At 50.0% G+C, this 14,450-nt stretch overlaps 2 protein-coding genes across 2 annotated transcripts; both read right to left on the bottom strand.

Annotated features, from left to right (window-relative positions):
• Positions 1-3,416: 3,416 nt before the first annotated feature.
• On the bottom strand, positions 3,417-4,247 carry BDW70DRAFT_147640 (isocitrate lyase/PEP mutase family protein; the record flags this gene model as incomplete). Its single annotated transcript, XM_073738748.1, has 1 exon — positions 3,417-4,247. One exon carries the CDS (start codon positions 4,245-4,247, stop codon positions 3,417-3,419), a length of 831 nt encoding a protein of 276 aa, XP_073599751.1.
• Positions 4,248-7,737: 3,490 nt separating this feature from the next.
• bud4 (putative GTP binding protein (Bud4)) lies at positions 7,738-12,574 on the bottom strand. Its single transcript, XM_073745260.1, has 6 exons — positions 12,476-12,574; positions 12,228-12,400; positions 9,968-12,175; positions 9,433-9,835; positions 8,670-9,373; positions 7,738-8,594 (listed from the first exon to the last, which is right to left on the bottom strand). Exons 2-6 carry the CDS (start codon positions 12,315-12,317, stop codon positions 7,992-7,994), a joined length of 4,008 nt encoding a protein of 1,335 aa, XP_073599750.1. The 5' UTR covers positions 12,318-12,400; positions 12,476-12,574; the 3' UTR covers positions 7,738-7,991.
• Between the last annotated feature and the right edge of the window lie 1,876 nt (positions 12,575-14,450).

The raw sequence follows: 14,450 nt of genomic DNA, 5'->3' as shown, positions 1-14,450 counted from the left end.
GTAAGGGGCAGCCATGCTGCTCTTGCTGAATTGTTGGTCAGAGTGTATGTCAAGGTGACAGCGCAAACATACATAATGAAAGTAAACAGTGCCAGAGAGCTCTTGCTGATATTCTGCTTGGCTTGCCGTCTCCAGTAAAGTCAGTACTAAGCTAGATATAGATAAACTACATATTAGATAAAACAGTCTCTGTAAAAAATGGGGCTGTGACCAAGCGCAGCTGCACAGCTGGAAGGAGGAAAGGGAAAAGGGGAAAGAGTAAATATGTGGTTTTGTAAGAAGCGAAGAGGATTTATATGGATGGTAGATGCAGTAGGCCAACAGGCGCTGCCTGTAAAAGCAGCAAGATCCCATGCTATCTCTTAAATATCCTGCACTTTCCATCAAGGTAATGGCATAACTGGCGACGGCAGGCTGTGGAGCTCGGCTGGCCGATGGTGCAATGGGCGCCAAAACGGCGCCCTGCTAGCCGGCACAACGTATACTACTTTAGGTGGCAGATTATAGCTATAGAGGTACTCTATTTTGCAAGGTACAGTTGCAGGGAGCTGATACAATCACTATAGACTGTATTGAGTGGTATAGACGATAAGACCTGCCAATAAGATAAGCTAATTGTGGGGAAAGCTCGTGAGGCGTCAACAAAACCCACATTGTGGTAAAGGACGATCAAGGGCTCTGAACCTGTGGCCTTAAGACCCGTTCGTCGAGATGAACAACCACCTCCTTCTTCCCCCGTACAATCAATCAGAACCGCCATCATGGCTCAAGCGCGCTCTTGTTCGGCCACCGCGACATTCTGCTAGGGGAACCTACTCGATTTACGCCACGGCAGCCATCAACGACACCAATTCATTTTGGAACCGATAAGAATGACCTTCCTCCAATCCGCGTGGTTTGTATCCTGGACACCCACAATGCAACGCCCCTCTTCCGCCTGGCGACATCCTCATCCATGCAGACGATTTGACAGCTCACGGCACATTTGAAGAGCTACAAGCGCAACTCCGATGGCTCTCGGTCCAGCCGCATACCCAGAGATCGTCATCGCAGGAAATCACGACTTGGCTCTCGACAAATAATGTGACGACAAGTTTCTTACGCACGGTGAAAATGATATTGCGATCAAGCGAAAGAAACTGGACTGGGGTGGGTTTCGGTACCTGCAGAATGAGGCAGTCACTCTGGATCTTGAACAGTCATTGCCCAGTCATGGTGCAGGAGGGCAGGCCACAGTGCTGCGCCGAGTGAAAGTCTACGGATCTCCGTTGACACCGGAATTTGGTCGCTGGGCTTTTTGATATCCTGAATACGTGACGTCTGGACCAAAGCAGTACCGAGGATACCGATATTCTTGTTGTTCACGGTCCGCCGGCCTTGTATGGCGATTTTGACGGCGAACAGGGACCGGCCGAGAAGTTCAGGGTCAAAGGTGATTGGTACCTGTTAAGCGAGATAAGGGAGGTTGCAGCCCAAGCTGGTTACTTGCAGACATATTCACGGAGCGTTCGGCATTGCCCGCATAACGTCAAGGACGCACTGCAGATGTGCTGGGGAGGATTCGGTCTAGTTAGAATCCTAAAGGTTCTCTAGAGTAAGGTCGCCGAGATGTATAATGTTCATCATCTGAGGCAAACCCTAATTGTCAATCCCCTCGGCGGCATTCCCAACGAAAACGTCCAGTTCAACTTCGGCGCCTGTCCCGACAAATTTGGCAAATGGTACTGTGCAGCGTTGCGCTCAATGCTATCTCGTGGAGCCGGGCGATTACTGTAAAAAGATTATTCTGAGATATAGCATTTCACTCGACGATTTTTTGCTACTCAACAAGGGCGTTAACCAGAACTGCACCAATCGCTTCGCAAACAATTCTTTCTGCATTTCTCCTCTTGGTTCTATTGATGACTACCCCGGCGCCCCTGGCTATATCGACCCGGTGCAAGTTATTCAGATATTTCTTACTCCAGCTACCCTACGGCAACATACAAGCCCCCTGTCAACGCCAACTTAACAAAGCTTCTGCCATCTTCCGGGGTGGTCGAAAGGACTGCTATCTCTACGTTGCCGGCACGGAACTCCAGATCGACGTTTCCGGGACGTATCACACATCTGCCTGCGAAGCCGTCGCCGAGGCATCCGACAAAACAGTGGAGGAGTTGGAACAATGGCAGGGCTTTGCTTTCGCTCGAGAATCTGGCATTCCTGATCATCGCACATACAGGAATCCCTCAATCAGCGCCAACGGACGTGCGCATTCAACCCCAGCTACCGATACTCCATGAATGCAAACAGGCCTACCGATGATGATCAAGCTACAACAAATGTCCCTATGCCTTCCTCCAGCACATCCACTTCATCTTAAGCACTACAGCTTCTGTGAGCACCACGACCAGAAGCCCTCCCGGCCCAACTCAATCCGGAACAACAGGCAACTGCAACATTTGGCTCTTAGTTACAAGTACGTATGCTCGAGCCTTGTAGCCTTTGGGTAGGAAGCTAACGATTGTGTAGGCTCTGATGAAAACTGCGCTACGTTGCCGCCGAATATGGCATCAGCCTGGAGCAATTTCACGATTGGTATGCCATTTCGCTCGAAGCATATAAGAGATGTCTAAGAGAGGAACAGGAATCCCGCTGTTCCGGACGACTGCGTGACTGGGTTCTGGAAGGACGAAGTTTATTGTGTCGACGTCGCTAAGTAGATCATCAGGTATGCGTACTGAATACTCAGTGAGCAGGGCCAAGTGGATAGCTGAGCCTGCAGATCATCTTACTAGTGGTGAAATACGTAATATATCCGGGCTACGCTGTCTTAAATGCCGCTGTTTCCCTTGTGACCTTTCCTGGTCTCGTCAAGCCAAATATACCCAGGCAAGCCACTGGCTACGATTATATCCGTCTGCTGCACCATTTCCGCAGTGAATTGGTAGCTCTTGCGAAAACCGTCCAATTCTGTAAGTTCGATTTCAATCAGAGGGAATTTACATTGTGGAGTTATAGTGGCCTTTACTACACCCTAACCCGAATGATTCTGGCATGAGCTCCGCCTTTGATTGATTTACAAAATGCTTACCCAACAGCCAGACTTGACTAGTACGGTGGCTAGTTACAGTCCAAGGGTTAAGCTGACAAGATAAAGCAGGAATAAGATATCGAATAGATTGGAGTAGTTACTATTGGTATTTTCGTGTTAAAAATGCAGTGCATAGTAATAGTATACTAACCTGCTCCAAAACCCAGTAGGCGATTGAGATAGGTGGAAACCCAATCACCCGCGGCTTAACAAGCCTAACTAAAAATGCTTATGGTAAATTTGAATTTCTGGTATCAAGTAAACCATGCCATACACCTATCACTCAAAATCCGCCGTTCATTCATATCCCAGTAGCATGAAGTACTAACTCCATTTTTCAAATCTACAGACAATCCCTCAGAACTGCATCTGCTTTTTCCTGAAACGCATTCATCGCAGCCCGATATAGCTCCGGCCCAAGGCTAATCCGCGCCAATCCCAGCTTCTTCAATTCACGCACCGTCAGAAAACCTTCCCTCAAGACCAGCTTCACATTCAGTCTTCCCTCAAACGCCTCCACCAATCTCTCAACTTCATCCTTCGATACACCCCTGCCCCCAGCACCACCCCAAACAAATACCGTGCAAGCACCAGCGTCCAAGAAAGCCTTGCCTCTCTCAATCGCATCCTCGATAGTCCCCTTATCCAGGCTCCCTAGGACATCCGTCCTCGCATTAACCACAAAATCAGGAACACCCGATTCTTTCGCCGCCTGCAGCGCAACTTTTATGCGGTGCACGGCGTCCGAGAGGGGGCGAAGCTGGCCCGTGTTGCTGTCAAGGTCTTCAATGTTGCAGCCCACGACGCCTAACTTGATTATCTCTTTGACCGTCAGCGCGACATCGTTATAGCCGTCTTGAATATCGACCGTTAGAGGAAATCTGAGAGATATATCTGTTTGATCTTGGTGGGAGAGCACTTCATTGCGCTTAAGAACTGACGCGATGGAGCGGATAGCAGCTAGGTTATTTGGAAAGCTTAGGGCATCATCGGGGATGCCTTGAGATGCGGCAATTGCATAGCTGCCTGTTGCAATGGCTCTGGTGGAGGGATGATTGGCGATGAGAGAGGCCGTCGCTGCGTCGTAGACGTTGGTTAGGATAAGTGGGTTCTTGGGGTCGTGGAGATTGCGGAAGTAGATGGCTTGGTTGTTTTGTTCGGTTCTGATGGACATTTTGTGGAGATAGATGATGTATAATTAGAGGTTGTGGTATTTTGGTAAGTATCATCTAAAGAGAGAAGACTTTAATGCAGGATCTTGAGAAATGGGTGATGGGTACTTCGCTTATAAGCGCTCTGTGTCTCTAGCCTCTATACGAGGCGTTGCTCTCAAATTGACCACTCAGAATCAAGCATTTCGAGAGGCGTACATTTAGGAGTGGACATTCCTAAGTCGGCAACCAATAGGAGTCCTTAACAACACGGGATGGAATTGTCTATTATTTAGAGCATTTGATTGTCCAGTATCTCATTTTGCATGATGTTGATCCCAAGCAAACCATTTGCATTGCAAAGTAATTAGCTGAGTCTGAAGGCATTTGCCCTGAAATGATAATAGTCTGTGACACATGAGTCAGCTCTTGAGTATACCAGTTTGTGGTATATTCATTTTCAGCTCTTGTATCTTTAGTAATTCTATAGCACTGAAGGAACCGTCGCGCATTTGGTTCGATGCGGCAAACATAAACCAGTAGAAAAAGTCAGTTAGCGTATTTAAAAGCCCAGAAATGCATACCGTACAATCACGCCCCGCGTCTGATAGCCCATGCCCGTCCCAACCACCCACCGGGGCATGAAAGATGCTCATAGGAGTTTGCCGAGATGTAACGGGGTTCCAATCCCGGACGGGAGAGGAGGAATCAATCAGCTAAAGCAGCTCTAAAGTAATCATGGGATACTTACTATACATCTCGCTCCTGCACCTGGCTGGAACCCCATGCCCGTCCCGTCCTCCCTCCTTGGGCTATGGTAGTATGTAGAAGAACTAAAAATAATGATAAAACATTATGCGCAGCCCTTCTCAACCGCCCAAGCCAGGGCTGCGCAAGTTAGTACCCAGGTCCGCCCAGCCTGCCCGTTCATGGCCTGGGATTGCAGCATATAATTGACATAGTGTCAAGTTAGCCATGCAGAACCAAGATCCATATAGCGGTGTTCACTTATTGTGTCAGACACCGCTTGGTAACCGACCGTCATCCCTAAGCCTGTTCCTACCTCCTGCCAGGTATGCTAAGTCAGTCGGAGACCGGGCATGAGGAGACATGAGGCGGATGCTAGAGAAGAAGATGAAGGTAAGACGGAGGCGAGGTTAAAGAAATACAGGGAGAAGGCAGGGAGAATTGTAAGACGAAAGAAATCGCAAGAGGATGAAACTGTGATGAGAAGGGGAAAAAGGTCGAAGTTGATGTGGGAGTAGTCGAAGCTCGATGCAACTCCCTACCAACTGCCAAGCCATCGATCTATATCACTGTCAGTCGCAGCAGAACAAAGCCAAAGCAAAAACCACCCGGGCCTCCCCGACCACCCAGCCTGAGACCCAGCCCAAACCGCCCCAACCACCCACCGGGTCCGGGATAAAAATAAGAAAGGTGTCTCAGCTGATGGCTACCCCCGATCACCCACCAAAGCGAAAATACCCCGACCGCCCAGACCGCCCTGCTAGGCCGGAGAAGAAGAAGAAGGGAAGGAAGAGGTAAATTGAAAGAAGTGTCAAAGGCATTTGCTTCTTGAGCATTAACAAAGGGGAGGGACTTAGCTTCATTGCATAGAGCGATACATACTACGCAACCACTGCATCTACCCAAGCATTGATAGCTACCGAGCACCGTTAGCCATGTATTATGATGGATTATGAGTAGAAACGGTGTGAAATACTCCAATTCGACATTGACCATCCTCTCACATCCGATAACTCAGGCCCATCCCTGCCACCCCAGCAAGGGCGTGGGAAAAGCAAGAAATATTCCTAGGTAGCATTTAGCTCCATTTAGAATACGATTACCTGGAAGTACTTATCTTCACTCGAACGAACCACCAACCACTGTCCGATGACCCAGGCCCGTCCCTAACACCCAACCAGAGCCCTGTAATGTAGGTGATGAGAAAGAAGATGAAGTCGAAGGTGCTATGGTAGTCGGGATGGAAGAAGTCGGAAAGATCTGGAAAAACTATCATGTCGAAAGGTGGAAGAGAGTATTTTGTCTAGAACACGGAGAGAACACTTGATAGGATACCGAGATAGGGTATTGGTCCTTGGCCCTCCACAGGCTTCCCCTGGGTCGCCCCGAGGGCGGCAGACTTACAGCACTGCGGCCCTGTGGGGACGCCTATTCGTTCGCTAGCGCAGTGCGCCGGCCGTGGCTTGTCACGAACTAGGTCTATACGTGAGGAGCTGTGCATGGTATAAATGGTATAGAGATAGATAGCAATATATGGTACATATATGGCGCTATATAGTAAGTAGCTGGCAAGATCAATAGAGAAGGCCCAGGCCAACCCAACCACCCAGTTGTACGATCCTTGATGGACGATGTCAAAGTAGATGCGGAAGAACGAGAAATATTAGGCCAATATGGAGAGAACAAATCTAAGGAAGAACGAAAGACAATAAATAAGAGCAGAAGGGTGGATTGCCGATTAGAAATTCCAGGCTTATAAATTCCAACTATGAGTCACAGGCGGAAAAGAAGACTAGTCGAAGTGCTGAAAATAGAAACATACTAAAATAAAGGCTCTGGCGGAAACGAATGCCTACATTGTAACGCCGGAGACTGAGGAAGATATAGGCACCGAGATCCAACAAAAAAGAATGGCATTGCATCGAGGAAAAGAAGCGAAAGATAAGATGGAGAGAGCGAGAAACAGAAGGAGTAGATAATAGGAAATAAGAGACACGGGAGGCGAGAAAATGCCAAAAGAGCCGCAGAAGGTAGACACTGGCAAATGCTTAATTGGTAGCAAAGGTACTCATTTCGCAAGACACGTAGACGAACGTCAATAAAAGATGCAGACATCAAACAGCAGAGTAAGATAGGTTGTGAAAAGAGAAAGCAGACGACGGCCCCAACACCCAGCTATGTGTAAACTGGAGGGAAGAACACCCCGACGCCGTAGTGCGATCAATTGTTGACTCGCTTGTGGTTGGCTGTTGGATTATACTTTTTGATTTGGTTCGCGACGCTGCTGTCATCGTTTCTGGAAACAAGCTTTTTGATCCATGGTATCTGGCCAATCAAATGAATGAAATCATAAAGTAAGGTTTTGGGCAGCGGGCAGGCTAATTGATCCAGGCAATGATCGCCGCTGCCAGCTCCTCTCTCATCAATTACCGCCAGTTTTAAGATCACTCGTCACCAAACTGTTGCTATAGGTTATACTGAAAAGTATAAATTGATCGTTCAGTTCAAATTTTAGGTTTGCATTTCCTGACTAGTCCAGGTTCTCGGTCACGGTCGATTGGGGGATGGGTGTTGATTTGAAATCCTAACCAACTAGAAGTTCGTGATTCGGATTTGATTTTTAAGTTGAATGGAAAGGTAGGCATCGTCTCGCGCACCTGGTTCGCTCCTGCCGTGAGCGCCGGGGTCGGAGTTAAAACATTCGACTCTCGCTTCTTCTAGGCGCCTAGTGGCTGCCCATACCTTACAATCATCATTATTGGAGTGGCATAAACAAGGTTAGTAGATTAACAATCAAGGAACGACGCTATGTATCATTAATGTACGACAGGATGAAAGACGAATAGAACGCTAGCGAGATTCGCCTTGCTCAGTGCCAAAATACTGGTATCGAAGTCTCGTGCACGAAGCTGTGGACAGAATTCAAAAACAAGACTGCAATACCACGAGAAGACACACGACACAAAAAAAAGGGAAATGGAAAGGAGGAAAAATCGGACAAGAAAGTACATGAAGCCAATTTAGAAAATTAGAGAACGAGCTTTCTGCCGCCGAGATTCCGCGCTGCGTACCTCGGGTTGTGACTGTGTGTGCTTATGTCGCGGTCGCTGAGAAGGAGCAGCATGTGATGTTGGCGCCTGCGCCGGAGGAGCTTTAGGAACATCCTTCTTGACAGGCGGAGGAGGTGCAGCTCCAAACTGGGAAAAGCGATCTGCCGTTTCCCGCCGCGTTGCCTTCATGCTCCGCTCCCGTTTTAGAACCAGCTCAGTCCAAGGCTTGGCCTGGTTAGCGCCAGTCGGGCCCTTGCCAACAGTCTCTGAAAGCACTTTCATCCAGCCTTCCTTGTCGGCCGCGCTGTCGGCATAGAAATCGATGACCTCGCCGTTACCGAAGCGGATGCGGAAACCCTCCTCCACGAACATATACCCTTCTTCCTCTTCAGCAAATGCAGACTTGCGTCGCTTGCCACCTCGCGCCGTTGTCTCTTTCTGTGTCAATGTGCTTCGATCGTCAATGAGTTTGACGGCCTTGGCTAGGTTTATGGTCGCACGAGGCTGACGGGTGGTTTCGTGGTACGCGGTCAATTTGGAGCCTTGAAGTTTGAAAAATCGACGACGCCAGTACTGCAAAAGTCAGCTAACATGATCCCAAAAAAAAAAGAAAACGAAAAAAAGAAACGTTCGATGAGCCGAACTTACCGGACAATCACCACCTTGCTGCGAAAGGAAGCCCTCCCAGCTACGGGTCGATGCAGTCTCCGCTTCGCGCATCTCCCGAATGCAGGCATTCATGCTCTTGGGCATATCTTCATCCTTAGCACCCTTGGGCTTCGGAACAAATAACAGCTGCAGCTCCAGTTTACCAATCTTGTAAGGGGGGCGGCGCTGGGACATGCCGCTTGCGGTGCTCTTCTTGCTCTTTACACTGCTTGGTTGCTCGTCAACAGCCCACTCGTTGAAGCAAGCCACGTCGACAGTGTACGGTCGACCGTACGCGTGCTTTTCATGATCGCTGAGAGCGGTATATGCACGGGCGAAGCTGCCATCTGAAGCGACAAGGGTCCGAAGGCGTTCCCAAACTGGGGCATTGGGATCTTGTTTTTTCTGCTGCTGCGACGCGAGCTGCTGCTTCATGTCGAGTTCCTTGCGCTTCCGCGGTGATGCAAACATCTTGCTGAATGCGGAATGCTTTTGACGGGATGGAGATGCTGAAGGAGCAGGTTCTTGGATCTTGAACTTTTCCTCATCCATCTTCATCTGCAGAGTGAGCTGGAACTCGAGGTCATTCTGGACGATGAGCTCGAATTCTTGCCCGATCGGAGCAGTCTTGCCCAGTTCCAACCAAGCAGTAGTTACGCAGTGGAGACCATTATCTAATGTGAGTGAAAAGTATGTTCTCTCCCCTGATAGCAGCAACTTAGTCAGCATAAACACTCGATATGCGAGGACTTGGGAAAATCACCTTTGGGAAGCGGCAAGTCTAGATACTTCAGCCCGACAACCTTCACAAATAACCTACCACGCTCCTCACCATCCTCGAGAGCATTGAAAGCTGGGTCAATTTCTTCAACAGGAGTAGGGGGATCTTGGGCAATGCTCGGCTGACCAGGCAACGGAGGTACGGGGCCATTAACGGGCTTCTTGCGAATAGCGCCAGAGGGGGTACGAATACTCGCGCGGCGAGCACCAGAGTTCCAGGGCACCGTAGTCCAAGTCTGCTGGCTGACCTTTCGCTGTGGGGATGCGCCAGGCTTTGTGCTCCGCATGTCGCCAGATGACTCGCCATTGGATGAGGGGACGGGTTCTTCCTCGGGTCGACTACTCGCGACAATAACCTTCGTGTTATGTCTCATAAGGTAACCTCTCTGTTTCAGGATCGGATAGTTAGCATGCGCGAAGGGACTTGTATAAGATCCTGTGCGGGGTGCAAGGGACTCCCGGGTCTGGGGAGGGGCTTTTGTGGATTGCAGCTGGGTAAGGGCTAGCTCAAACGCAACCTTTTGAGACTCAATGACTCGATCAAATTCTTTGTCAAGGCCGAATCCAAGACTTTCATCTTCCTGAATGCTGAATGGGATGTCTAGTTTCATAAAGCTAGGCTTTCGGGGTGCTGCCGCCGCTGAGGGCTCGGGCTGTAGCGTTTTTTCCAGGAAATTAGGCTCTAGTTGTTCACTCCCTGGCCCTTGCGTTGCCTGAGTGGTTGGCGGAATTTGGCCGCTGATTTTCCTGCGGGTTGCAGCCATTTGTTCAACGTCCGCCCGGGTTAATGATGGCCGGATTTTCAGACTGCTTCCGTGTGCTTTGACGGTAGCGATGGGTTCAGGAACGCTTTCGTCCGCCGAATTCTCGAGATCGCTAATTTCGTCATCTACGGGGTGTCGAATCACAGAGTCTGGTGTTGACGGAGGAGATATTTGTTCAGCATTCTCTGGTGTAACTGGGCGGCGAAGGGACTCTAGCATAGCGGTCATTTTGGGAGCAGCAACCTCATGATCCTGATGCTCTGCAGGATTGGCCGGTGTTTTGTCGTTCAAGCTTTCTTCTGCTCGATCTGCGGGAACTGGCGTTGCTTCGGAGGGGACAGAGCCATTGCTCTTGCAAAAAACATCCTCCATCGAGTGGTTAGAGTGGTGGCTCCTATTGTCCCCATCCTCCTGATCTTTTAGATCTTTGTAGGATGAATCTTTTGAAGACACGGTTCCGTAATAGTCTGGGATATCGTAAAGGTTTTTGCTATCATCCTCCAGTTCTGGCTTGATTATAACACTGCTCGTCTCGTCATCATCATCTTCGTAACTGTTATCATGATCGCTCTCAAGCGAAGGAATAGGAATGTCAGGGTCGTAATGGGAGTACTGTCGTGGGCTGGAGCTTCCTTGAGAAGAATTCTCATACGAATCATCCAGGTAGTCATCGCCTCTGCTGAGATCACGCAATATGGAATCTCTGGAAATACGTGGAGGAGAGAACACATCAGCCTCATCCGCTTCTGTTGGATTGGCTGGGCCCTCTTCAGGTTCTTGCCCCTTGGATTTTTCCGCAGTTTCAGCGTTGCTCTCATCTTCCTTATTCTCCGGCTTGTTTTCTTGCTTTCCATTGGCATTTTCGCGCTCCTCCCGCTGAATCATCATCAAGCGCAACCTATCCTCCAATGACATGGAGCTGTGGCCAAGTCCGGTGATGTCGGATTTGCTGAAAGTCGCCGCCGCTGGTGGTGCAGGGAGAACACGTTGATTACCACTTCCAAGCTCGAATGCAGCAGCAAGCTTGTCCGAGGGAGCTGCACGTGGAGAGAAGGACAGACCTTGAATTGCCGGCAGGGGTGGTAGAGGACGCCGCTCACCGTTTGAGTCGAGGGACTCAACACGTGAGCGTCTTGTAGAAACCTGTTGCGTTGATACAGACCGGGGCTCAGGGCTTTCACTCCCTTCGCTGGTAAACGGATCTTCATCCTTTTCCGCCAGTTCGTCATTTGCAGTATCCGGGCCCATAAAACGCCAATCTTCGGGCATGACCACTGGAGTCTTCTCGAGGTCTTCCAGCGAGGCATCGAAGCTATCATCACGGTCCAAGGAGCCACGATCGAAGCTGATGTCGCCTTCATCCTCTTCCGAGTCATAGCTTCCGTCACGAGATCCGGAGGCAACCGATGATGGATCGGGGGTGGTCATTTCATATTCATTAACCTGAGGTGGGGCAGCATCGAAGGTAACACTCTTTGTGTAGCGAGTACCATCGGCATCAGACCAAATCTCATTCTCCGGGTCGAAAGTCATGTCCTTCGTGCCAAACCTACTAGCTCGAGACAAAGACGACTTTGCGGGAGGGGCCTGATCCTTGCTAGGTGAAGGGGGTCGGGGCCCCATTTGAGCCTTGTCTGGACTTGGTGGACGAGCTGTAGCTACAGCCTGGCTTTGCTTCTCATGCGAGCCTCGGTTGATGGCAAGCGGTCTTTGTGGGACATAAACACTAGTAGGGTCGTACTCCTGGTTGTAGTCGCGGAACATACTGTTGCCCTTGACCCGTGATGCGCGCTTCAGATTCTCGAGAGAAGGTCTCTTGGAGGTGGTGAATGTGACATCGGGGTCGTAAGGCGCTTGGTTCTCCGAGTTCTTTTGAAACGGCGAACCCGACTCACGACCTTGCCAAAAGCGGCGTGTTGAAGACGGTGATTCATAGGGTGATGAATCAATGCTTTTAGTTGACTGAGGCGGTGATGTTAGTTCGACCCTAGCCAAAATCATACAGGCAGCCTACCCTATTACTCTGGTTCCACACCGGAGAGTTGCGACGGTGAGCCATCGGGCTCACTTCTGACAACGGCCGATGTCCAGTGCCGTTACCCATGTTGTTAAACAAACTCGCAGTTCAGAAAGAACAAAATTAGAAGAGATCCAAGAAGAGCGGAAACAACAAAGCAAAAAACAAGGCTAGAAAGCGATCAGTAAACTTGTTTCAGCTTGTGTTGGGTACCCATCCCTAGCGGAGTCGGAACGCGCCCTTACCTGTTGTCGATAAACAAAAACAAGACGTCAGATTCCCAGGCCTTGAAAGAAGAATTCTGAGAAAAACTCAGGTTCTGGTCAATCAAATCACTCCCGGTATGCGCGTAGTTCGTAAGACTCGTAAATGGTCACAAAGGGAAGATCATCCAAAGCGATTGCCAGTATCGTTAGTTTCGTTAATTATGGGTTCTCGTTCTTCTCAAGTCAATCGCAATAAAGAAGGACTATGGAAGTCAAATACGAAGAGATCGTGGTTGGGGAAGATTCAGAGAAACTCGTGATCAGATCATGCAGATACAGAGGAGAGCGAGAAGAGCAGGCATGCCATCCACCACCGGCGGGAAGAGAGACAAAGGCGTCAGGGCCAGACAGACGGAGGATCTAGAATAGAACCTTAGATGAAAGAGGAGATGCAAGTGCAGTGGGAGCGTTAAGTAGGCCTGCGATCGCTGGTACCCTGGTTGGAGACTGCGGACTCGTCGTGCACTGGAGCCTCGACGATTGTTGACGTTTGGGTGTCGGGAGTCTCCCGGGCAACTGCACCTTCCTGCCAGACCTGCTTGCAATAATATCGGACGCTTGGCGCCTAGACGCAGGACACTCTCGATCGCCTTAGTCCTAATTAGGGCTAGCGTGACATTATCCCCAGTGGTCCGTGCTGTTTCCCCTTTAAGCCTTGAGGATCTTTTTCTCCCGCGGCGAGACCTTGTCCAGGCTTTTCCATCACTCTTCATCTGGCCCCAACTCAGCGATGAACCGGTTAAGCGGGCTGTCCTTGTCCCTGAGGCCGTCAGTATGTCTGTTCTGTCGAACTCAGACTTCTCTTGCTCTGTCTCCTCTTCAGGGAGGACAGGCTGTACGATCGATTGCCACAGGGCGCCTCCGCCGCAGAGCCCGCATGACTCTTTCTAAAGATGTCGCCAAATCATCTCTCAAGCCGAAACGAACAGACCGCGGTAAACTAGGGCCCTTTTCCAACATGAACCAGACACGAGCGCGAGTTCGTGAAGATCCAAGGTCACGGTCACCGGCCGCCTTGAAACGTTCCGGAGAGACAGAAGAGAAGCCAGCGACGAAGACCGAAAGTCCGCTTTACAAGGCTCTGAAGATGCAGACTGCTCTAGCACCTATCTCCTACGGAAAACGAACAGCAATCAAAGCCAAAATTGCTGAAATTACGAGCTTCGATGCCTTCCCTCTCCTCCCCATTGTCCGCAATTCGATTTTCTCGCAAGCCCTTCCTGGGATAGCTGACGCTGTTCCCACTCCTATCCAACGAGTTGCCATTCCAAGACTTCTTGAAGATGCTCCAGCGAAGAAGCAAGCAAAGAAGGTGGACGACGATGAACCTCAGTATGAGCAATACCTTCTCGCCGCGGAGACTGGTTCGGGGAAGACGCTAGCATACTTAATTCCTGTGATCGACGCTATCAAACGCCAAGAGATTCAGGAGAAAGAAATGGAGAAGAAGGAGGAGGAAAGGAAGGCACGAGAGAGAGAAGAAAACAAGAAGAACCAAGCATTCGATTTGGAACCGGAAATTCCCCCGCCTTCTAACGCCGGAAGACCGCGGGCGATAATTCTAGTACCGACAGCAGAATTGGTTGCCCAGGTTGGAGCCAAGCTCAAGGCTTTCGCACACACAGTGAAGTTCAGGTCTGGTATAATTTCCTCTAACCTGACTCCTCGTCGAATCAAGAGTACTCTCTTCAACCCCGCCGGGATCGACATCCTTGTCTCGACGCCGCATCTACTGGCTTCTATCGCGAAAACGGATCCCTACGTCCTCAGCCGTGTCAGCCACCTCGTACTCGACGAGGCCGATTCCCTCATGGATCGATCCTTCCTGCCAATATCAACAGAAGTTATCAGCAAAGCAGCCCCGTCGCTGCAGAAGCTCATCTTCTGTTCCGCCACCATCCCCCGCAGCCTCGATTCTCAGCTCCGCAAACTCTACCCGGATATTTGGCGTTTA

Source organism: Aspergillus foveolatus (genome assembly GCF_047715535.1).
Source record: "Aspergillus foveolatus strain CBS 279.81 unplaced genomic scaffold BDW70scaffold_5, whole genome shotgun sequence".
Classification (NCBI taxonomy): domain Eukaryota; kingdom Fungi; phylum Ascomycota; class Eurotiomycetes; order Eurotiales; family Aspergillaceae; genus Aspergillus; species Aspergillus foveolatus.
Note: the sequence above shows the minus strand (reverse complement) of the source record. Positions and strands in the feature narration are given on the sequence as shown.

Excerpts from the sequence above, each read along its gene's own strand:
- bud4 (XM_073745260.1), bottom strand. The coding sequence starts at position 12,317 with ATGGGTAACGGCACTGGACATCGGCCGTTGTCAGAAGTGAGCCCGATG. Across the intron at positions 9,374-9,432 it reads AGACTTGCCGCTTCCCAAAG|GGGAGAGAACATACTTTTCA; the intron begins GTGATTTTCCCA and ends TGCTGCTATCAG. Across the intron at positions 8,595-8,669 it reads AGCAAGGTGGTGATTGTCCG|TACTGGCGTCGTCGATTTTT; the intron begins GTAAGTTCGGCT and ends TGACTTTTGCAG.